Source organism: Rhinoderma darwinii, chromosome 3, assembly GCF_050947455.1.
Source record: "Rhinoderma darwinii isolate aRhiDar2 chromosome 3, aRhiDar2.hap1, whole genome shotgun sequence".
NCBI lineage: Eukaryota > Metazoa > Chordata > Amphibia > Anura > Rhinodermatidae > Rhinoderma > Rhinoderma darwinii.
Window position 1 is genome coordinate 233,720,642 of NC_134689.1, and position 25,814 is coordinate 233,746,455.

The following is a 25,814-nucleotide window of genomic DNA, read 5'->3' on the forward strand; positions in this document are numbered from 1 at the left end:
ACAGATAAGAATATTTCTAAGAAAAGATGAAAGCTCTGTCTTGTCCATGTTTATGTCAACTTTTCAAGAAATATTATTATGTGTAATAGCGTTCGTCTTGATATTGTTTTTTTTTAATAAAGTAGATTTTATTTTTCTTATACTTGAGTGGAAATATTTGCCTTAATTTCTAGGATTCACATGAGAAGATAGAATTTGTAGTAGTCTGTCAGCTCAGATGAGGCTCACCCTCTCTACAGTCCCATTTATTTCACTGCTGTTAGCCTAGCTTGGGGATACGGAAATCTTTGAATTATGTTCAAGGGGCACGGTACTTGTTAGAATACCATGTAACCTTTATTTTAGCAATGAGACAACATCGGTGAATAGGAACAGAGTACTGTTGAGCATGTGGATTTATCTACTTGGATTTTGGATCAAATAAGCTAAAGAAAAGTTAGATGCTTTTGCAAATGTGTCTGTTACAGTAATTTTAATGTTGTTTTTTGAGAATAATGTTGTATTCTGCATTAATATTTGGAATTCAGGGCAGGGCTGGGTTGCCAGGTCCCATAGGCCTTGATGGCCTCCCAGGACTTCAAGGAATAAGAGGAGAAAAGGTAAACTCTACATGAGAAATGACGGAATGTTGCTAACTTTACAATAGCAATTATATTTAATCCTCTTTACACACTAGCGTCATTGCATCCATAAATAACACAGCCATGATTGCTTTGCCAGATCTATTTTCAAAAGGAAATGGTTAATTTTTAAGGACTCTGTTAAATTAAGTGGAGTCTCCATTAAGTTTAGCACTGCAGATTGTTCTATTCTGTCATAAAAAATACCAGAATACCAAAAATACCAGAAACCCTTAGTGCAACCAAATAAGTGCAGATGTGAACAGAACCTAACACTATGAAATGAAATAACTATAAAAATAACTATACTCTAAGGTAGAAGAGATAACATTTTTGCATTTAACAGAAACTTTCTTTTTCATATGAAAGGGGTATCAGGATGGAAACATAGCTTCTAAGTGCATACAATGTATGGACCTATGCACACAGTCATATTACAGATCTGTGTTGCATGGATCCATCACGCAGTGTCCATAGAAATCTTTGTGCCCATATTGTACCTCCATGTGCCTCCAACTATATATTGAAGCAAATGTATTTTTTTTATTTATTTTTTACGTGAATGAAAAAATTACCGCATGCTCCATCGCATTCTGTTTTTGGAGTTATTCTCAGGGCGACACCATATATCAGTATACAGAGTGCCTATAGTTTTGCAGTGTGCATGAGGCTCAAGGCTGATGTTTTGTTTTTTTAGCATGGTCTCTACGCTTGGTGTAACCCATGCATCTAAACAAAATGTTCTGTAATTCATGCATAAGATTATCTTAAGTTGAAAAGGATTTTTTAGCATGTGAAAAAGAATATGAAATCAGTTATCAATTTACAGGCATCATTACTTTGGCTTTATGGTAGTTTTTTTGGGGTTTTTTTTTTTGCAGGGAGAAGCAGGAATTGGTTTTCCAGGAACACCTGGCTTAAAGGGCATGCCAGGAGACAAGGTGAGAAAATTTTTCTATACATTTTTTTATGTTACCAAAACCATCTTTACATTGATTTTATTTACATTTTTAATAATTAACCGAGTATGATATATCTTAAAATCTCTAATTAATCTATCTATCTATCTATCTATCTATCTATCTATCTATCTATCTTTTTACTAAAACACCTAGGGAATATATATTTTTTTACATGGGAAGGTGGATTTTTTTTTTTACTAAAACAATGTACCAGGTGATTTAAAAAGGATGGCGCAAAAATAAAGGCCTGTAGTCAAAGTAACATCAGTGGTAAATGGCCAGCGCCTGAAAATAATTATCTTCCGAAAACGCCTGCGTTGTAAGCCATGCAAATTACGTCTTCTTCAGGAGCTGAAACCAGACGACAAACCAAAACGCAGTGACTTTTGCATTGACTTGCAGGGCCGATTGGAAGAGAACGAATTAGCTGACAGGCTGGTGTTCAGTGATGAGATTACCTTTCACCTCAGTGGTAAGGTCAATCGCCACAATGTTAGAATTTGGGGCTCAGAAAAACACTTATCGAGCACGTGAGGGACTCACCTATAGTAAATGTGTTCTGTGCAATGAGCAGGCGCAAAGTCTACGGTCTCTTCTATTTTGCTGAGGATACTGTCACTGGCCGCTCCTACCCGGACATGTTAAAGGAATGTATTATTCCACAGATAGAGGAAGATATGCCAAACGTAGTCTATCAACAGGATGGCGCACCTCCACATTTCCATATGGATGTTCGCCAACACCTGAATGAAACTATATCGGAATCGTGGATCGGCCGCACCAGAAACAAAGATTCACCAATGTTGCACTTTCCTCCATGATCACCAGAGCTAACACTCTGTGACTTCTTTCTCTGGGGCTACATCAAGGACTTAGTGTATCTGCCACCCCCAGCCACAGGATCTGAACGACCTGAGACAACGCATCACTGATACAGAGGAGTCCATATGCTGGCATGCGTCTGGACAGAGCTGGACTACCGCCCAGTAATCTGCCATGTCACCAATGGAAATCACTTTGAACATTTCTAGTGTATAGATAAAACTTGGAGAGTGTGTCTTTTCATGTTAATAATTTTGTGTTACGTTCTCTCGGTAATGAGTACCGAGGCTATAATTTTGCATAGAAGCTGAATCCATCAGGTCAGTGGCAATGATGGATTTGGTGAAAGTGAGTCAGAGACACGCAGTATCTACCTGTTATCGATCACATCTAAGTTATGAACTTAGATGTGATCAATAAAATCTGGATCCTGCGTGTCAGAGACACACAGGACCCCCTCTCACCAAAGTCATCAGTGCTGCTGACCTAACAGATTCAAGTCTCAGCGCAAGATACAGCTTCTATGAATCCCGGATACATAGAAGATGTATCTCTAAAAGTAAAAAAATTTTTTAATGGTAATGCTTCCGTTGCTAAGGGTTTCCGTTTGTCTCCGTTTTGTAAAGGTTTCAGTTTATTCGATGGAATCAATAGCGCAGTCGACTACTCTATTGTTTCCGCAAAAAAACCTGAAACCTTATGGGACGGAGACAAACGGAAACCATTAGCAACAGAAGCATTACCATTGAAATCAATGGTAATGCAAATGTAAGCTATGGTTTCCATTTCCCTTTCCGTTGATGGGCTCCTCCAATGGAAAGGTCTGACGGAACCTATCAACGAAAACCGAACGCTGATGTAAACAGGCCCATACATGGTATTGCAACACCATAGAATGAAGTTAACATGATTTATACGGCTCGGTGCATGGAGTAAAAATCAAAAACTAACCAAAATAACTATGATTAAGCAGCTCTGTTGGAAATTATACATAGTAAATAGACAATAAAACCTGACCGCGCAAAGGATTTTGGTTTATACAATTATATGAAAAACTGTGTGGTAATGTATCTGTTGTTTTATATTTTACTAGGGATCTATGGGTTCTGCAGGGCCTTTTGGACCAAAGGTATGTTTAAATAATTTATATATAGATTATATTTATAATAGTAAGCCAGTGCACTGTTAATTTAAATTGTTAGGCCCCTTTAAAGGTCGAGTCAGACCAAATAACTAGCACATTGGCCAACATTTTATACATCTAAATATCATTTTTCTATCGTTGCACCAAAATTGTGCGAATTAGCGACATTTGTCTTCTCACTCTAAAACAGAAAACAAGCAAGAATATTTACCGTGGTGAAGTTGTACATTTACTGTACAACAGATATATTTAGAGGCTTCCAAAAGACTCCAATATTAATAAATGTGGGTCAATAAATTTAGATACAGTATATCAGTTATTTATTTTTTGTGCAACTGGTCTAAACTGATTGGACGATTCTCTTTTTAATATCTAGGGCGAGCAAGGCTTGCAAGGAATTGACGGAGTAGCTGGTTTGAGGGTAAGTAAAAAATGCAAAATGTTATTTAAAGCAAACATAACTAAATAGGCCAGTATAGGGAGAAGGAACCGTGACATAGTAGTGTTTATATAACATTATTATATAGCATTATTTTCTTTAGGGAAAGAAAGGTCAAGATGGAGAGAAAGGCGAAAAAGTGAGTACAATATGTCTTCAGCCTGATCCTTTATTTAAAAAGTGTATAAGACATCATATATATGAATTATCTTTTAAACCCAGTCTCAATTATTTGTAATTATAATAAGTAATAATTAATAATGACAAGTCCTTAGCTGTAATAATGAAGTAATATTTGCTTGCAGGGAGAGCGTGGTGATATTGGACCGATTGGGCCATCTGGAAGGGCTGTAAGTGCATATTAACTGGAAGAGCTGTGAATTAATAAGTTTATACAATATGTCCATACATTTCTTATTAGCATTATCTTATTTTCTACAACACAATTATGTTTATCTCTTGGGAAAATAATAAATCTGACACGTATAATGTTTCCTTTTTCTTTTTTTGGATAACGGAGTTGTGTACTTAAACTTTATTCTTAATTATATTTCTTATTGAAAAGTCAAAAGCAAAATTAAAGCTTAGTGACACATAAGTACATAAGTACATACAAGTAACATTAAGTATTCAGACATTCTGCTAAATTGCCTAAATATTCGGATTAATGTGACACAACTCCTGTACTGACTGTATATAGTTAATATATTAAAGCAGACTAAACTTGATAACTTTCTTCCCTCTCTTATTTCTACCTATGTGAAGTCTTATCCTACCTATGGCTAGTATTTCTAAGCCTGGTACATACTTTTGATAATGTCTGTCTCTGGTTCGTGGTTTGTGAGTTTCCAATGTTGTGAGTAAACCAATGTTTAGATATAGAAATAAGAGTATGGGCTTATGCATATATGAACATGGATGCTGTACGGCTTCTTAATACATAGCCACATGGCCTCTGTGCACAACCGTATATTCTCTGATGGAATCTTTATGTAGGGAGGTATTCTCTCCTGGAAACAATGTTTATAGGGTGAATTCAATGGAGCATGCCATTTTTCATATTTGTATTTATCATGTGTGAATCCTTATTAATAATTTTTTAACAGGGACTTCCGGGGCCTACAGGACATAAAGGAGACCAGGTAGGAATAAACTTTTACATTAGATGTGGGAGCAGCAAAGTTGTTATTGCTGTTGTCTACCAGCACTGGGGTCCTGTGTTGGAATCTGACCAAGGCTACATCTACATATAGTTTGCATATTTTACCAGTGCTTGTGTATGCTTCTTCTTACAGTATAACGCAAAAACAGGCAGAAACAGCATCAACGGGATGTGTGTAGTATTATAGCTCAGCCACATTCAAATAAATAGAGTGACGCTTTTTCTGGCAGGAGCTTATCGCCCCCGGGAACAAAGGTTCAGGCATGTTGAAAGCCAATATACCCCATCCCTTACCCCTGATATCTGTCATCATGGGAGAATTAGGAGGTGCCCATATACAGATAGTTGGAGGATCTTGCTAAAATCGGTGGGTCCATATTGCTTTTAACTAATGTGTATGACCAGCTATAGTTCTATTGAGACATTATTAAGATTCATACCCTGGGAAGTTTGAATGACTTTATACACTTACGTGTTAATAAAGCTTAATTGTATTTGTTCACTAATGGTTAACATTTGATCAGAGATGGGAAATATTGTGTAATCAATTGTATTTTTTACAGGGATTCCAAGGTTTTCCTGGCGCTCCTGCAATGGGGGTAACCAACAATTCTGCTTACTGTATATTTTTTTTTGTAGATCACAAAAGTGCTATGTATGGTTTTTTTATTACTTCTTTACAGTTTATAACAAAAAAATACAAAACACAAAAAAAGTGTAAATTTTTAAGATGTATTTAATTATAGTTATAAAATATTTTGACTAAAAATCACAGCTGAATTTATCCTAAGGCCTCATGCACACGGCCATGCTCGTAATCACGGCATGCGATTGCGGGCACGGCCGGCCGCGGGCCGCATCTCCGCGCCGTGCTCCCATACAAAGTATGGGACCACGGCCCATAAAGAATTTAAAGTAGGACATGTTCCATAATAACCGGCACGGTTCTAAGGCACGGACACCTATTCATAGCGATACAGAAAGGTGTCCGCGGCCAATAGAACCGGGCGGGTCCGTAATTGCGGACCATATTACGGTCCGCAATTACGGAGACTTTTTACGGTCGTGTGCATGGGGTCTAAGACATTAGCTCAAGTGTATGTATTTACTTATGTCTAAGTTCAGATTCTGGGAAATATATGATAATAGATGGGATGGAATCTACCACATACAAAGAAAGCACCAAACTATTATAAAAAAACAACTTTATTACTTCTCAGTTCTACACTTTAGAATGCAATATAAATATAATTGAATGTTTGACTAAATGCTGGAATGCTGTAAGAAAAAATTAATCTACTGTAGTTAAATTATGCCAGATCTTCATGCTGCGATTATTGCACTTTATGTCTGCATTGGATCGATGCTGATGTTAATCTAAGGCGGGCACATGAAATTGTAGGAATTTTTGTGACCATAAAATTGTGGACATGGGAAACAGATGCAAAATTAGGCCAACAGCTCTATTAGCTAATAGGGACCACTATTACCTATAAGGAGCCCTGTTACCTATGAGAAGGCATAATTACTTACAGTATAAGGCCCCATGCACACGAACGTAAAAACGCCCGTAACTACGGGCCCATAGACTTCTATTGGCCACGGGTACCTTCCCGTTTGCTTACGGGAAGGTGCCCAGGCCGTTGAAAAATATGGAACATGTGCTATTTCAGGCCGTAATTATGGCACAGGCAGGCCCATAGAAGTCTATGGGGCTCCCGTAATTGCGGGTGGCTACGTGTGTGCACCCGTAATTACGGGAGCGTTGCTAGGCGACGTCAGGGGAAAGTCACTGTCCAGGTTGCTGAAAGAGTTAACTGATGGGCAGTAACTCTTTCAGCACCCGGGACAGTGACTACTGCTGGAGTTAATAGTATTAAAAGTTAACTTATCCAGAACTCCCTGCTTCTTCCTCCAGTCCGGCCTCCCGTGATGACGTTTCATCCCATGTGACCGCTGCAGCCAATTACAGGCCAATCACAGGCTGCAGCGGTCACATGGACTGCCGCGTCATCCAGGGAGGTCGGACTGGATGTCAAAAGAGGGACGCGTCACTAAGACAACGGTCGGTGTACATATGAACTTCTTTTACTTTCAATCGCTGTGGAAACTCTGCCCGAAAGGGCTGCCCCTTCTCTCTATCCAGTAACAGAGAGAAGGGGCTGCCGATTAGTGCAGAGAAAATGGGTCCGTAAATACTGGTGGAATACGGGTCGAATACGTGAGACAAAGGACCCGTATTTACGCTAGTATTTACGGGAGGAAAAAAATAAGTTAGTGTGCATGTTGCCTAAGGGGGCATGATTACCTATAAGGGGGCAATATTACTTACAGTACAAGGGGCGTGATTACCTATTAGGAGGCACTGCTACCTATTAGGGGGTACTATTACCTATTAGGGGGCACTTATAACTATTAGGGAGCACAAAGGTGGACTTTTTTTTTATTGTGTGGGGGCACAATGCAGGCTGTTATTACTGTTTTGAGGAAGAAGGGGGTGTTAATGAGACTGGAAAAGTTGTCATAATTGTGTAGGCTGGATGAAAAAGATGGGAAAAGTGAATGCCTACAGTCAGAGAAGACGTCATCTGTGAGTCATTGGCTTTAACTGTATTGAATTTACGTATACGGTCTGCAGACCACCTGTGTAGAATTCTACCTCTTATGGTCGCTGTATGGTGGTAATATTGGTATTTGTTGTAGAGTGTTTTTTTTATTAAGTAACAGTATGGTGGTATTATTTAGATAATATGTGATGGTAATATGTGGTCATGTTGTAGGGATATTATTAGGGCCTTGTATAGTTCTATCACTGGTAATATTCTCTGCATAATGTATGGTGATAATAGTTGTTACTGATATAGTGTTATTAAGTGATAACTATACATGTATATAAATAATTTGTGTGTGTGAGAGGAGGGATATACTGTACGCCTTGACGCTTGTGCCCCTAAGACCCTAGCAATGCCCCTGGAAGCACTAGTAATGAGCATGGCAGCTCTCTGCACATAGTCTTCTGAATTGACTGAATGAGACAGTGTTGTTGGTGCAATATTTTAGGATTTTGAGACCCACTTTTCATTTTTCTCAGGGCCACACTATGGCTTAAACTGTCCCTGCTAAACATAGATATAGTATAATGGAAAGATTTACACCTCCTCTGTTTTTTGGATCTCCCCCTGGTTTTGGCTTACAAATACGGATTCAAAATACTGACCTATATACTGATATTTGAAAGTGGTCTTAATCAGATGAATAATTTGTCTTTTTTCGCATTAAATATGTACATGTTGTATTCTGCAGGTAGTTGGACCAACTGGTAAGAAGGGTTCCAGGGTACGTATAAACAAGTTACTGCATTATGTACTTTACAGCATTTACTATATATTTACGATTAGCTATAAAAAAAGCTGAAGTGAATATATAATATTATTGTGGTGCAGAACCAATAGCATTTTTGTTATCAGGTTGTAAGTCTTATAAAAAATAAATATTACTTTTTTTGTCAGGGTGATATAGGACCCACTGGTCCGTCAGGCCCTAAAGGAATCAAAGGAGATCAAGGAGACAAAGGAGTAAAGGTAAACATTTCAATAAACACAGAAGGATCAGAATTTGAAATCAGGAAAACATTTTTTTACATTGATAGAGTACTCCCAACAACGGGATCTTGCTTTATGTATAGGTATTTCGATATTTCATATAATCCCCAACATACATTGTGGAAATTGAGAAAAATAATGATGAGTTTTCGACACTCAACTACTACGCTATAGTTCTTTGTCCTCTATGCTTTACGTGCAAATGTGCCATCACCAGTGTCATTTGTGCAGAAAATGAAAACACGACAAAAGATATGGCAATGTTTTAAAGAAAAATCTCTTTCAGTCAGTAAGCATTAGTATAAACATCACCGAGCCTTTTATTTGTCAATGAGATTGTTGCTGCCAAAAATTAAAATATTTTCTTAAAGGGAACCCGTCACCAGCATTTCACCTATTGAACTTTATTTATCCCTCACTGACCGCTGCTATCAAAATTTCATTGCCGTTATTCCCTCTCCTAAACTCCTCCTCCGACTGTAAATAACGGTCTGTAAACATGTTGCGCCTTTTATCGTAATAATTCGGTGTCCCGTTGTACGCTCACCCCAGAAGAGGACATCAATGCGCAAGTGCGGGATTTTGTGTGCTGGGGGAAGGCGAGGAGCTGTCAATCAAAAGTAAAGAGGCGGGGTAAACTCGGAAAGACTTGAGGAATGAAAATATTACTCTTTTCAAACAAAGATATGACTCTTTTATGCCCATTAGCATACGGTGTGGGAACACTAAAAAACTGAATACTAAAGCTACAGAGCCGACTAAGAAGACAATTTTAGGTTAAATAGAAATGATATTTCACCCACTATCCCCTGGTATTGCTGGTTTAATCAGTAAAATGCTGGTGATAGGTTCCCTTTAACTTCCTGACTGTGCTCCATAAGGAGCATGGGACATGGTAGACATCAGTAGTTGGCCTTTGGTAAAGCAACCCACGCATCTGCTATGAAAGGGTGCCTGAATCTGCAACAAATGTTTTTATGTTTGTGTTTAAAATGTGTGATTGTTTTTCTGTTTATTTGTGGGGATGTACTGTTGAAACTTCTGAATATGTGTGTCTGAGCGTGTTCCGCCCTATTTTTATCCTTTAGGGCTCAGGTACGTATCATTGACATTCAAATGTTTTTCATTTGATTAGATATGCACTCAATATCTGATCAGTGGGCGTTTAACCACCAACTATTTTTTTTTCCTGAAATAGCGCTTTCCCAATTGGGAATTGCAACACCGGCCCAGAGTGAATGAGTGGGAGTCTGCATTTCTGACTCAGCATTGGAATTTACCCATCATAAGCATTGATGGCCTATCAATTTGATATGCAATTAATGTCTGATTTGAGTCCAACCGCTGGGTCCTTTGTGTTTTTTCTGAAACAGTGATATTCCAGATCCAATGCAATATTAGGATTTGTAAGAGAGTCCCCTTGCAGTTAGAGGCATGATCCGTGTTCTGAAATGTTTTTTTGCTAATGGCTGAAAATGAGATGAACAACAAAAGAAGCAGTACTCCCCTATTTTTTCCCCCGAAATAGAGTGCTGATGTTCCGGCGGCACTCCCGGCCATTGTTTAGATGCACATAGCATGTGACCGCTGCAGCCAATCAGAGGGCTCAGCAGTGACGAATCGTATTTCTGGCATAAGGACATAAATACAGCACATCACTGCTAAATCGTCTGTTTGACTGCAGCGGTCACATGCAGTGTGCATGTAAAGAATAACAAGGAGTATTGCTGGAGCATCAGCGCTGGATTGCTGGGGGAAAGGGTAGGTTGGTACTGCTTCTATTGTTAATTTAATTTTACCTTCAGCCATCAGCAAATAAAATGTTGAACCTGGATAACCCCTTTAATGAGGCTGCACTTGCTATTCCTACACAGTAAATATTTGATTGTAAGAATTTGATATTTATTTATAGTATGTACTACACACTGGAAAGAAAAATTACCTGTCTTTATTTTAGGGAGAACCGGGGTATGGAATTCCTGGCCAGCAAGGATTAAAGGGAGATCCAGGGGAAAGAGTGAGTATAATAAACATTCTATTTCAGTATATATTCTTGAAGGGGATTAAGAATGTGAACCTGCTGGTTTTGTTTACATTAAGGGTATGTTCACACGAGGTCATTACGTCCGTAATTGACGGACGTATTTCGGCCGCAAGTACCGGACCGAACACAGTGCAGGGAGCCGGGCTCCTAGCATCATAGTTATGTACGACGCTAGGAGTCCCTGCCTCGCTGCCGGACAACTGTCCCGTACTGAAAACATGATTACAGTACGGGACAGTTGTCCAGCAGCGAGGCAGGGACTCCTAGCATCGTACATAAGTATGATGCTAGGAGCCCAGCTCCCTGCACGGTGTTCGGTCCGGGACTTCCGGACTAAATACGTCCGTCAATTACGGACGTAATGACCTCGTGTGAACATACCATAAGGCATCTACAAAAAATGCTACAGCTAGATAAGAGACCTATCTGGTTATACCAGTGGAAATGTCCTAGTCGCATTAGGTTTACATCCTAGGCTCTGTTCACATAGTGTTAGAGCCTTCCGACGGAGATAAAAATCTTATATCGTGCGGTATATGTTTTTTTATTGTATCCCTCGGTATTGAATAGAGTAGTCTACTAAACTATTCCATACAGCAAAAAAACGGGTCTACTAACGTTTACCAGTCTACCAATGTTTTCCGTCCAGAAAATGGCAAAAGCACACTCTTTTGTCACGAGCCACATAAATGGGGCCTATGGATATGTTTGGTGTATGTGTCGGGAGCTTTACCCGCACATACGCCGAAGATAGGGCTCTAACACAATGGGAACAGAGCCTAACTTTTCTTTATTATCGCTAGCTATATATTTTTAATTTCTTAGGTAATATATAGCCCCAAAAACAATGGAAAGTCATAATTGGATAAAGTTTTATCAACCAGTTGCCGACATCCGCCGTATATATACAGTGGAGGTCGGGTAGGGGAGTACGGAGTAAGCTTATGGGCTGAGCCCGCTCGATAGAACGTGCATGTCGGATGTGTGTAACCGCCGACATTTGAGTGTAATGAGCAAGATCCCGCTTGAGCATGGTTAAAAGCAGTTAAAATGGCCCCCCGCAATACGATCGGAGGGTGCCAATGGTTGGCATGGCAACCTAGGGGCCTAATGAAGCCCCCCAGGGCTGCCATATTTGTACTGTTATGAAGCCCTACCTCCAGCAGGGCTTCACAGGAGACTGCTAGTATAACGATATACATTAGTATTGCAGCATATCATGCAAGCGATCCAACTTGGATCGCTGGGTCAAGTCCTCTAGGGGGACTTTAAAAAAAAGTAAAATACAGTTAAATAAAGGTTTTTAATATATATAAAAAATGTAATATTAAAAGTTTAAAAAAAAAACCTTTTCCCATTGTTCCCCAAGCACAATATGTAAAAAATAAATATTAACATAGCTGGTATCGCCGCTTCCGTAAAAGTCTGAACTATTGCAATATAACATTATTTAACCAGCACACTGAACATCGTAAAAAAGAATAAAATGAAACCGCCAGAATCACTGTTTTTTGGTCACTTCAATTCCCACAGAAAAATTGAATAAAAAGTTAGCAAAAAGTCTCATGTGCCCCAAAATGGTACCAAAAAAAATCTACAGCTCGCCCTGCAAAAAATTAGCCCTCATACGGCTCAATAAATGAAAAATAAAAAGTTATGGCTCTCAGAATATGGTAACAAAAGTTTTTTCCCTTGTAAAAGTTGTAAAACGTAAAAAAAATAAATTATATTGCCGTCATTGTATTGACCTGCAGATTAAAGTTAACATGCTGTTTTTACTGCACGGTGAACGCCATAAGAACGAAACCCCTCAAAAAATGGAGAAATTGCTGTTTTTTTCCCATTCCACCCCACAAAGAATTTTTTTTACAGTTTCCCACTACATTTTTGGAAGGTGGGGAGAAATAACTAAAGTGAAAATCTGAAAAATTGCTGCAGAGGGAAGGGGTTCATGTAATTTTCAGTTGTTTTTTTTTATACTTACAGAGCTATTAACATTTTTATATTTATTTTTGTTGGACGAGTTTGCAAAGTGACAAGAAGAAGTTGTTTTAGTATCAGTTTCTGAGAAGCTAATTCAAAAGTCATAACCAATAAGGCTGCACTTCCTGTTGTCACGTTTGAAAAAAAAAAAAAATGGCCTCCATAGCTAAATAGAGAAAAACAAATATTTCTGGATGTAAAAGAAACACAATTACCAATTGTTATGGTCTGGGGTAGAAATCCTCTATAATAATATTGGAAGACATTTTAGTCACCTCCATTCTGTTTTGTTTTTTCTCCGGTTATCATGACATCTTCTGTTCTTATTAACACCTCGCCCACGTCCACCGTACATAAAGGGACTAATAAAAAAAGTAAAATACAGTTAAATTAAATAAAATTTAAAATATATTTTTTTAAAAGTTAAAAAAAACTCCCCTTTTCTCATTTCCCCCCAATAGCTATGTACAAAAACAAAACAAAATTAGAATAACTGGTATAGCTGCGTCCATATAAGTCCAAACTATTAAAATATAAAAAAATTTAGTCCACACATTGGACGCAGTAAAATAAAAAAATTAAACCTTCAGATTCAATGCTGTTTTTGATCATCTCATCTCTTACAAAAAAATCGAATATAAAGTGATCAAAAAGTCTTATTTACCCCAAAATGGTACCAATAAAAACTACAGCTCTCCTCGCAAAAAGCACGCCCTCACATTCACATTGCTCAATCGACAGAATCATAAAATACTTATGGCTCTCAGGATATGGCAATACAAAAAGTTTATTTTTTAATAAGTTCGTTTTTTTGTTATAAAAGTTGTAAAACATCAAATACCTATATAAGTTTGGTATCGCCGTAATCGTATTGACCCACAGAATAAAGTTTCATGTTGAAGTTTCAAGTTTCGTGAAAATACTATAAAAACAAAACCCAAAAAACAATGCAGTTTCCCAGTACCTTATATGGTACAATAAATTGTGAAGTGAAAACTACAACTGGCCTTCCCCAAAAAAACAAGCCCCCAAATGGCTATATTGACAGAAAAATAAAAATAAATTATAGCTTTTGAAATGTGGGGAGGCAATAAAACGAATATGAAAAAATGGAAAAATTGCTTCGGCGGCAAGGGTTGATGACAATGATTGACATATCCTGACAGTTGGTTTGTGATTTTTTTTTAAGGGTAACATTGGGTTATCTGGCAAGCCTGGTCCTAAAGTAAGTATCTTAAAATACTAATTTAATTAGAGAAAGTAGTTAGGCCATTGTTGATGCTTTGATGATTACTGTTATGGCAGTCATGTTTAGAGCTACCATAACACTATTCTACTTCCCAAATATTCATTTATTGCTTTTACACATAATCTCTTTCCCTGTGCTGGCTAATGGTAATGGCTAAGGGTTAGAATCAAAATGCTTGAGAAGTCTTTAATTACAAATTTATTTGTGCTCCCCTTTCTTATTCTCGTGCATAGGGTGTAGGCTTTGCTGGAAGAGTGAAACCTCTTTCAGACGAGCCCACAAAATTGCAATAAGAAATGTTCTCCTAGAGAAATGGTCCTCTGAAATAGGAGAGCCAGTACTCATAGGATATAAGGAATTGAAAATCTGTCACAGAAAAATAGTGACAGGGGAGAGTATATATTTTGGAGAGAACATTTTTAGAAACCTGCTGTAACGATGCTGGGTCCTCGGGTCTGGAATTTAATAGGAGAGGCAATGACACAGTTACAATAATAGTCAATAGTAATGCAGAGTTTGCAGCCCTTTAGGAATTGCACTTCAATGAGATGCACTTTAAGGAGTTGTAGTTCAGCAAGCTGTAAAAAGGGATAGCCGAAATTGGGTTGGTGCAGGATAACCTGGGGTGCGGAGTCTAAGGTGAAGTAGTACAATGTAGAGTTTTTACAACCAGGGTCAGATACATGCAAAGTTCGGCACACAGGGGATAGAGATCAGCTGTAGTCAGACGTATGCAAAGTTGGTACACAGCAGAAAGAGATCAGCCATAGTAATATGTATGCAGAGTTCGGTACACAGGGATAAAGATCAGCCGTAGTCAGATGTATGCACAGTTTGGTACACAGGAGAGCAATGGTGGTAAAGCACAAGGAGGTTGGATTCACGACAAGCCAGAATAATCAGGCACAGTAAGCTATGGGTAAATATAAGGCAGCAATTACTGTGATTGGCCAAATAACAAGTGCAATCCATAACTAGTCACCAAGAACAGCAAACACATGACTGGGACAAAGCTAGGACAAGCCGGGCTCTCTGGAACTAGCTGAGTGGTCAAGGCAAGACTGGAGAGTCCAGAGTTCATGTCCAGGAAGTTCTGTTCCTGACACCTGCCCTTATTTCAGAATCTTCAACTCACCTGTGTGTCACAGTCACATTTTAAAATTTGTGTTAACTAAGAACTATTGATTTATTATGATAAAAATTTAATTTCTCATCCCAAAGCCACCCAGTATTTCAAACTGGATGTTTTCAATGAAAAAACAAAATTCTTGGAAAAAATAGTCAAATAAGACTTCTTATAACATTGTTTGATATGCAATTGATCTTCATGTTTATCTCTGTCTGTGCTTAAAACAAACAATTTAGATTCCGAGCCCCATTGGGGACAGTGAGTGATAAAAATTCCTGTACAGCACCGTGGAATATCTTGCTGCTTTATAAGAAATCATGGTGACACAATCACTGGGTTTTTCCCTATTTAGACAGACAGCATGAGTCCTTTGAAAGAGCCTCTGGGCTGTCCTGTCATATTGCCTGTTATGGCACACTTTAGGTATACTCTAAGAGCTGATGCCTATATGTGTATATTATAAGGCTCTGTTCACAACTGAGTCATGACTTCCTTTTATAACAGAAGCCATGACGCAGTGCCAGATCCGTCGCATGACGGATACCCCTGGCAACCGACGGACCCCCATTGACTTACAGCCATGTGTCCGTCGTTTTGATGGAATCTGAAACAGAGGCTCTGAACGAAGATGTGATGTGAACCTAGCCTTGATGAGATTTTTTGTAACCATTGAAACGAATGGCAGCTCCAACGAAGCAATGGGGTTTTCCAACAAAAACTCTAAACAGGTATAAAAGGGTTTCGACAGATTGCTAAGAGCCACAGGTTCCTAATAACTGTGGGCTCTGATCTCTGCAATGCTATGTTCTGACATGTCACAATAATATGGTGGATTTTGTCTTTTAAAGTTCCATCATAAAACATCATTGGTGTATATTAGTAAGGTCCCCAATCCAGTGTAATAGTTGATATTAAATGACCACGATAAGTTTTTAGACTGATTTTACTAATTGACTTGCATTGTTTGAATAGGGAGAAGGAGGAGGGAAAGGAGAAAAGGGTGAACCTGGAACTTCTAAGACTTTGCCTGGAATAAGAGGTAAAGATGTAAGTAGAAATGGTAGAGTCCTAGAGAACATTTAAAAAATAAAAAATGCTTCAGTATCTGCAATTTCCACAATACATTATAACGTTTTGTTCTTGGCTTAGGTATAATCCTGAAATTAGTTACCAAACACAGACACACGTTCGCACAGACACACGCATGCGCACACACACACACCCACACACACTCATATATTTTCATAAGTAACTAAGTATGTGCTGTCACAAAATGTATAAGTGTTTATAAATATTTACCCTTTAAAAAGCAATGTACACCTTTGAAGAGAACATTTTTTTAATAAATCAATGTTTTATGTGATTTTACCAACTTTTAAATTGACTTAAATTAAATGATGTTTTTTTACTTTGCCCATCAGTTTATGGCGAATTCAGACGACCGTAGTATGCGTCCGTGTGACGGCCTTTAACCCCTTAAGGACGCAGCCTAGTTTTGGCCTTAAGGCTCAGAGCCCATTTTTCAAATCTGACATATTTCACTTTATGTGGTAATAACGTCGGAATGCTTAAAGCTACCCAAGTGATTCTGAGATTGTTTTCTCGTGACACATTGGGCTTCATGTTCGTGGTAAAATTTGGTCGATATATTCAGTGTTTATTGGTGAAAAATTGCAAAATTTAGAGAAAATTTTGAAAAAATTGCATTTTTCAGAATTTAAATGCATCTGCTTGTAAAACAGACAGTTATACTACCCAAAATAGTTACTAGTTCACATTTCCCATATGTCTACTTTAGATTGGCATCATTTTTTTAACATTCTTTTATTTTTCTTGGACGTTACAAGGCTTAGAACATAAACAGCAATTTCTCATATTTTTAAGAAAATTTCAAAAGCCTTTTTTTTAAGGTACCTCTTGAGTTCTGAAGTGGCTTTGTGGGGCCTATGTATTAGAAACCCTGATAAAACACCCCATTTTAAAAACTAGACCCCTCAAAGTATTCAAAACAGCATTTAGAAAGTTTTTTAACCCTTCAGGCATTTCACAGGAATTAAAGCAAAGTGGAAGTGAAATTTGCAAATTTCATTTTTCTTGCTGAATTTCAATTTTTTTTTTTTTCCTGTAACACAGAAGGTTTTACAAGAGAAACACTACTAAATATGTATTTTCCAGATTCTGCAGTTTTTAGAAATGTCCCACATGTGGCCCTACTGCGCTCGTGGACTAAAACACAAGCCCTAGAAGCAAAGAAGCACCTAGTGCATTTTCAGTCCTCTTTTTTATTAGAATATATTTTAGGCAGCATGCCAGGTTTGAAGAGGTGTTGAGGTGCCAAAACAGTAGGAATCCCTCAATAGTGACCCCATTTTGGAAACTACACCCCTCAAGGAATTCATTTATGGTTGTTGTTACCATTTTGACTGCACAGTTTTTTCACAGCACGTTTTTTCCAATAAAATGTCATTTGTGATCAAAATTTCTTATTTTCACAGGGAACAAAAAACCCCATTTTGTTGCCCAATTTGTCCTTAGTGTGGCAATACCCCATTTGTGGTGATAAACTGCCGTTTGGGCCCATGGGAGGGCTCAGAAGGAAAGGAGCGCTGTATGTTTGTTGGAGTCCAGATTTTGCTGGATTGGTTTTCGGGTGTCATGTCTCATTTGCAGAGCCTCAGAGGTATCAAAGCAATGGAAACCCACCAAAAGTGACCCCATTTTGGAAACTACACCCCTCAAGCAATTCATTTATGGTTGTTGTTAGCATTTTGACCACACAGTTATTTCACAGCACCTATTTCAATTGGGCTGTGACATTAAAAAAATGAAATTTTTTCCAATAAGATGTAATTTTTTATCAAAATTTCTTATTTTCACAGGGAACAAAATACTCAATTTTGTTGCCCAATTTCTCCTGAGTGCAGCAATACCCCATTTGTGGCAATAAACTGTTGTTTGGGCCCATGGGAGGCCTCAGAAGGGAAGGAGCGCTGTGTGTTCTTTGGAGTACAGATTTTGCTGGTTTGGTTTTCGGGTGCCATGTCGCATTTGCAGAGCCCCAGAGGTATCAAAGCAATGGAAACCCACCAGAAGTGACCCCATTTTGGAAACTACACCCCTCAAGGAATTCATTTATGGGTAATGTGACCATTTAGACCCCATAGTTTCTTCACAGAACTTATTTGAATTGGGCTGGGAATTAAAAAAAGATATATTTTTTCCAATAATATGTCATTTTAGCTAAAAAAATCTTATTTTTACAAGAAATAAATTACTCCATTTTGTTGCCCAATTTGTCCTGAGTGCGGCAATACCCCATTTGTGGTGATAAACTGCCGTTTGGGCCCATGGGAGGGCTCAGAAGGAAAGGAGCGCTGTGTGTTCTTTGGAGTCCAGATTTTGCTGGATTGGTTTTCGGGTGCCATGTCGCATTTGCAGAGCCCCAGAGGTATCAAAGCAATAGAAACCAACCACAAATGACCCCATTTTGGAAACTACACCCCTCAAGGAATTCATTTATGGGTGTTGTGACCATTTTGACCCCATAGTTTTTTCACAGAACTTATTTGAATTGGGCTGGGAATGAAAACAAAATTATTTTTTTCAAATAATATGTAGTTTTGGCTGAAAATTTCTTATTTTCACAAGAAACAAAATACCCCATTCTGTTGCGCAATTTGTTCTGAGTGCCGCAATACCCCATTTGTTGTGATAAACTGCCGTTTCGGCCCATGGGAGGGCTCAGAAGGAAAGGACCACCATTTGGCCTACTGGGGATTTTCTAGTGCGAAGTCATGTATGCAGAAGCACCTGAGGTACCAGTACAGTTGAAACCCGCAAGAAGTGACCCCGTTTTAAAAACTACACCCTTAAGGCATTCATCTAGAGGTGTAGTGAGCATTTTGACCGGAGACCTACACCCCATAAACTGCAATGTGGGTTCTCCCGGGTATGGCAATACCCTACGTGTGGCTGTTATCAGCTGCCTGGGCACACAGCAGGGCTCAGAGGGGAAAGACGAGGGGGGATAAGCTGTGCGGAGTGCATCAGGTTAAGTAAAATTGGGGTAAATTATAAACCAAGGGATGTATGATAAATTTTAAAACACTCTTTCATACAGAGCTCTGGTTATTCGGGACACGTGTCACATTGATATATTGTGTCATCCCTTATCGCCCTCTTATAACAGACTTTGCACCTCTTTTGACTTTTTCCCTTCTTGCCAGTTTGGGGAACTTCTCCTGGAAAGTTTTGCCGCCCTGGTACGATGCGTGTGGCCCCGCTTCCAGAAGTACTGGGTGCCCCCCCTTCTTGGTCCCTAAAGATTAGGTTCTTGATAATCACCTCTTGAAATTCCAGGAAAGTTCCCATCTGGCCTGCACATCAACGTAGCACGTACGCATTGTACAAAGCCATCTGTATGATGTGACCGGCCAGCTTCTTATACCACACCGCATGGCGCTGTAGGGCTTCAGGATTTGATCTTACAAGTCCACCCCTCCCATGTACCTATTGTAGTCCAGGATGCAGTCTAGTTTGGGGGTGGCCTTTCCTTCATATATCCTAAACCTGTAGGTATACCCTGATGCACTCTCGCAGCTTATACATCTTCACGCCATACCTTGCCCTCTTACCCGGCAGGTACTCGCGGAATTGAACCCTCCCTTTAAAATGTACCAGGGACTCATCAATAGAAATACACTTCTCGGGGGTGTATGCTTGGGAAAACCGGGCACTGGAACGGTCTTATAGGGGTCTCCGTTTATACAAACGGTCAAAACTGGGGTCATCTCGGGGTGGGCACGGCTCATTATCAGTATAAAGTAAGAAGCGAAGTATTGCCTCATTTATTTATTTTTTTAGGTTACAGTTCAGTTCTGAAGTTGCTTTGAGGGGCCCATATATTATAAACCCCTATCAAACACCCCATTTTAGAAACTAGACCCCTCAAAGTATTCACAACAGCATTTAGAAAGTTTATGAACTCTTTAGGTGTTTCACAGAAATTTAGAGCAAAGTAGAGGTGAAATTTACATTTTTTTTTTTGTCAGAAAATCCTCTTTATACCATTTTTTTTTATAACATAAAAGGATTTATCAGAGAAACGCAACTTAATACGTATTGCCCAGATTCTGCAGTTTTGAGAAATATCCCACATGTGGCCCTAGTGCGGTAATGAACTGAAGCACCGGCCTCCGAAGCAAAGGAGCACCTAGTGGATTTTGAGGCCTCTTTTTTATTAGGCACCATGTCCGGTTTGAAGAGGTCTTGTGGTGCCAAAACATTGGGAACCCCCCAAAAGTGACCCCATTTTGGAAACTAGACCCCTTGAGGAATCCATTGTAGTTTTCTTGGGGTGCATGCGGCTTTTTGATCAGTTTTTATTCTATTTTTAGGTGGCGCGGTGACTAAAAAACAGCAATTCTACTATTGTTTTTTTATTCTTTTTTTTTTACAGCATTCACCGTGCGCTATAAATGACATATTCACTTTATTCTGCGGGGCGATACGATTACGGCGATACCAGATGTTTATAGTTTTTTTTTATGTCTTATAGCGTTTGCACAATAAAATACGTTTTGTAAACAATCATTCACTTTTTGTGTTACCTTATTCTAAGCGCCAGAACTTTTTTATTTTTCAATCAATAAAGCCGTGCGAGGACTTAATTTTTGCGTAACGAACTGTAGTTTCGATCAGTACCATTTTTTGGTACATGCGACTTTTTGATCTCTTTTTATTAAATTTTTTGGGAGGTGAAGTGACCAAACAATTGTGATTGTGGTACGGTTTATTATTATTTTCTTTTACGGCATTCACCGTGCGGGATAAATAACGAAATAATTTTGTAGTTCAGGCCGTTACGGACGCGGTGATACCAATTATGTATAGTTTATTTATTTGTTTATATATTTTTATTAATAATAAATGACTGATAAGGGAAAAAGGGGGATTTTTACTTTTAATACTTTTAAAACTTTTATTTTCTTATTTTTACACATCTTTCTTTAACTTTTTTTTAACTTTATTACTTTGTCCCACTAGGGGACTTGAGGGCCGGAGGCCCTGATCGCAATTCTAATACACTGCACTACATGCCTAGTGCAGTGTATTAGAACTGTCAGTTACTCACTGACAGCAAGCATAGTGGGTCCTGATGTTGTCAGGACCCACTAGGCTTCCGTCTATGGCATAGCCGGACGCCATTGTTTGGTGTCCGGTTGCCATAGTCACCATCGCCGGCCGCTATCGCGTAGCAGGCCGGCGATGGCAGCTTAACCCCTAAAAAGCCGCGATCTCTATAGAACGCGGCTTTTAAGGGGTTAATCAGCGGGGACACAGCGATCGGTCCCCGCTGTAGGAGCTGTGACAGCTGCTGAACAAGACAGCAACTGTCACAGCTCCTGTATATGTCGGGAGGACGGCCGAAACGGCCGTTACTCTCGAGACGTACTATTAGGTCATGGAGCGCGAACGATACAGCTGCCATGACTTAATAGTACGTCCAGGAGCGGGAAGGGGTTAAAATAACGGCTGTCACACGGACGCATGATTTGCATGGGGCCGTTCACATGGCCATTGTTTCAACTGACCGTGTGAAGGGTCTGTTGAAAAATAGAACATGTCCTATTTTCTTCCATTTTCACGGATCCCTCGATAGACTCATGTCTATAGGGATACGTGAAAATGGGACCCGCAAAGTATTCAACTCAGACGTGGAAAAACATCTGTTTTTTCTTTCCGAGTTGACACTCGTTTGTGTGAATCTGGCCTTACACTGACAAGCAGCTAGTAGGGATTAAAAAAAATTAAATACAGTTAAATAAAGTTAAATTTAAAAAAATGCCCAGTAAAAGTAAAATAAAACCATTTTTTTTTCATAAAAAGTGAAAGTGTAACATTAATTTAAAACTACACATATATGGTATTGTTGCGATTGTAACAAGCTGAACAATAAAGTTAACATGCTATTTAAATCGCATGACTGCCGTTAAAAAACCCTGCAAAAAACAGCGGAGGAATTGCTTTTTTTTCCATTCCCTCCCCTCAAAAAATATAATAAAATGTAATCAAATAAGTCTCATGTACCCGACATCAATACCAATGAAAACTACACCACAAGCCTACACATGGCTACATTTTTTCCACTTTTCATCACTGCTTTCCAACAGCCATAACTTTTTTAGTTTACAGCAATATCTAATTATAGCAATACCAAATTTATATTGTTATTTATGCTTTACTACTTTTGCACAATAAAAACAATTTATTTTTGTGTCGTCGAATTCCAAGAGCCATAACTTTTTATTTTTCTGTCGACAAAGCCTTACGAGGGCTTGTTTTCTTTGGGACAGTCTGTAATTTTCATTGGAAGCATTTTGGCTTACAAATCCACATATTAGTTAATTTTTATTGCTTTTTTGGGGGGAAAAACCCAGCAATTCTTGCATTGTTTTCTTTTTTTATGTCGTTCTCTGAGCGAGATAAATATTGCATGCAATTCTATTGGACGGGTCATTATGGTTGTGGCGATACGAATTATGTCTAGTTTTTATTTTTTTTCCCCATATTAAAACATTTTTATATATAACATTTTTGATATATAAATTTGTAAAAAAAAATTACATTATTTTTTGTAAACTCTTTAACTTTGTAAACTTTTTCTAACGGGGCCAAATAGGCTCAGGTACATAGCAGATCTAGGGGCCTATGTTAGTCCGTGGCAGCCATGGCAACGCCCGCAATCGCTCCATGGGTTTGTACCAATGGGCTTACAGAGGAAGCCACTATTGACCGCAACATGTAAGTAGTTAAACGGTTGGGATCGGAGTAATCTCCGATCCCGGCTGCAGCAGGGTTTTTAGCTGTATTTTAAGGTGAATGGTAAACGCCTCAAAAAAAACAAATCTGTAGCTGAAATTGACAGCCATGCTCCGATTCTGGTTGTGTATCCTCTTAGATGCCACAGTCAATAGCGACAGCAGGACTTAAGAAGTTTGGCAGATGGAGCGAAACTGATAGGTTACCATGGCAGTCGGAGGCCTTATAAAGGCCCCCAGGTCTGCCATAGGTACAGATGTAGCCAAGTTTATCTTGACTGATAATTTGCTGCAGTGTGATATCACACAACAAAAGCCATTGAAAAGCCATTGAAAAGCCATTGAAAAAGTCAAGTTAAAGTTTCCTGACACTGTGTATTTCATACGTTAAAAGTCAAGATAAAGATGGCTACATTGTAGAGGCCAGAGGCATGGCATAATAGATTGCCTATCTGTGTAACATTGATAGGCAATAAGAATGTTTTGGAATACTGAGCTTTCCAAAGAATTATATTAGTGATGAAATGATCGCAAGTTTAAGTTCCCTAGTGGCACAAAAAAGAAACGTTAAATTGAGAAAAAAAAAGTTTTAGCAAAAACAATGTCCCCAAAAATAAAAATAAACCCCTCCTTTTTTCATTAAAAATAATTTTTTGTTTAAAAAAGTTTAACCTAAAAAAATAGATACATGTTCTTTCTACAATTGTAACATGCCATAGAAAAAAGAGAAAATATTATTTATACTGCACTATGCATGGTTTAAAAAAAAAAAAAAAAGTATGGCAGATTTGCTTTTTTTTCCCTTCCTCACCAAATTTTTTTTTTTTTTTACAAAATTTAGGGTGCAGTCACACACATTCCTTATTAAAAAAAAATCTGCTGTCAAAAGTTACACAATGTATTTCAATGTGTAGAAACAAAATCTGGAACACATACATGGATCAAATTTCCATGGAGAATTTTTCCCCGCAGCATTTTCTGTATGTGTTTCAAATTTTAGATGCAGATTTTCTTCATAGACTTCAATGCTAAGTAAAATTGCGCACCACAAATCCGCAACACTAATCTGTAGAAAATATGATACAAAGTTCACAAAAGTTAGTCCGCTGCGGAATTACTGTTGCAGGTTCTGTGACTAGACGCTTAATCAGTAAATTATATGACCCCAAAATGGTGCCAATAGAAACTACAGCTCAGTCTGCAAAAATCAATCTTGAGGCAATACAAAAATTACTTATTTTCGATCTAACATGCTTTTATTGTGCAAAAGTACTAAAGCAAAATACAAATAAAAATAAATACATATTTTGCATCACTCATATCTTACCAACCCATACAATAAAATTATCTGGAAATATATACCAGACGTTAAAAATCCTAAAGATCAATTGTGAAATTGATTTTTTTTGCTAAACACCCCAAAAATGGATAAAAATGTATAAATTATATGTACCTATCATATGTGCTATTTAAAAATACAACTCGTCCCGCAAAAATCAAGCCATCGTACAGATACATCGACGGGAAAATCAAAACAGTTATAGCGCTTGGAATGTGACGATGACATTTATTTTACAAAAATAGATTGGTCCTTAAAGGCATTGTGTTGCCAGAAAAACATGTTTGTTTTTTTTAAATTAAACATTTAGTGTGTGGGTGATTAAACATTGTTCAAATTTTTTTTATTTTTTTCACGAGTCAGGAAATATTATAAATTAATTCTAAATTTATAATACTACCCATTTTTGGTCACTAGATGGAGCTATTCCCAAAATTGCAGCATTGCAACATTGGGTTAAAAGCCCTCGCTCTAGTGAGCTCTCAGCATCCCCCCCTCCTTTATCCTGGCTAGTGCCGGGATAAACGAGGGGTTTGAACGGTGTAACCTCCTACACTGTGTGTCGCCATTTTTTGAGCTAACACACAGTGTAGTAGGTTTACATACAGTAGTAAACACACACAAACACGAACATACATTGAAATCTCTTACCTGCTCCTGCCGCCGCGGCTCCCTCCGGCCCGTCCGCTCCGTTTGCTGCCGCTGGTCCAAGTGCACAAATCCGGAAGCCGCGACCGGAAGTAGTAATATTACTGTCCGGCCGCGACTTCCGGTCCACAGGAAAATGGCGCCGGACGGAGCCAATTTCGAATTGGACTGTGTGGGAGCGGCGCATGCGCAGTTCCCACACAGACGCCGTACACGGAAGTCAATGGGACGGGAGCCGTTCGCAGTCCCTATGGGACTGTGGCTGCCGTATTCCATGTCTGTATGTGTCGTTAATCGACACAGACAGAAATGGAAAAAAAATGGCAGCCCCCATAGGGAAGAAAAAGTGTAAAAATAAGAAAAAGTAAAACACAAACACACAAATGAATTTAAACGTTTTTAATAAAGCACTAACATCTTTAACATATAAAAAAATAATTTGTGATGACACTGTTCCTTTAAGGGGTTCAGGATATTTTATGTAAATACAGCTTAAAGAGGCTCTGTCACCAGATTTTGCAACCCCTATCTGCTATTGCAGCAGATAGGCGCTGCAATGTAGATTACAGTAACGTTTTTATTTTTAAAAAACGAGCATTTTTGGCCAAGTTATGACCATTTTTGTAGTTATGCAAATGAGGCTTGCAAAAGTCCAAGTGGGTGTGTTTAAAAGTAAAAGTCCAAGTGGGCGTGTATTATGTGCGTACATCGGGGCGTGTTTACTACTTTTACTAGCTGGGCGCTCTGAAGAGAAGTAACATCCTCTTCTCTTCAGAACGCCCAGCTTCTGACAGTGCAGATCTGTGACGTCACTCACAGGTCCTGCATCGTGACGGCCACATCGGCACCAG

At 38.6% G+C, this 25,814-nt stretch overlaps 1 protein-coding gene across 1 annotated transcript in view; it reads left to right on the forward strand.

Moving 5' to 3' along the window:
- LOC142750416 (uncharacterized) overlaps nt 1-25,814 on the forward strand; it is a 372,136-nt gene that overhangs the window by 102,938 nt on the left and 243,384 nt on the right. The window contains exons 34-46 of the mRNA XM_075859419.1: nt 528-599; nt 1,502-1,561; nt 3,498-3,533; nt 3,925-3,969; nt 4,091-4,126; nt 4,293-4,337; nt 5,094-5,129; nt 5,713-5,748; nt 8,453-8,485; nt 8,659-8,730; nt 10,709-10,768; nt 13,968-14,003; nt 16,129-16,203. Of these exons, the coding sequence (XP_075715534.1) occupies nt 528-599; nt 1,502-1,561; nt 3,498-3,533; nt 3,925-3,969; nt 4,091-4,126; nt 4,293-4,337; nt 5,094-5,129; nt 5,713-5,748; nt 8,453-8,485; nt 8,659-8,730; nt 10,709-10,768; nt 13,968-14,003; nt 16,129-16,203 (642 nt within the window). The remainder of the gene's footprint in view (nt 1-527; nt 600-1,501; nt 1,562-3,497; nt 3,534-3,924; nt 3,970-4,090; nt 4,127-4,292; nt 4,338-5,093; nt 5,130-5,712; nt 5,749-8,452; nt 8,486-8,658; nt 8,731-10,708; nt 10,769-13,967; nt 14,004-16,128; nt 16,204-25,814) is intronic.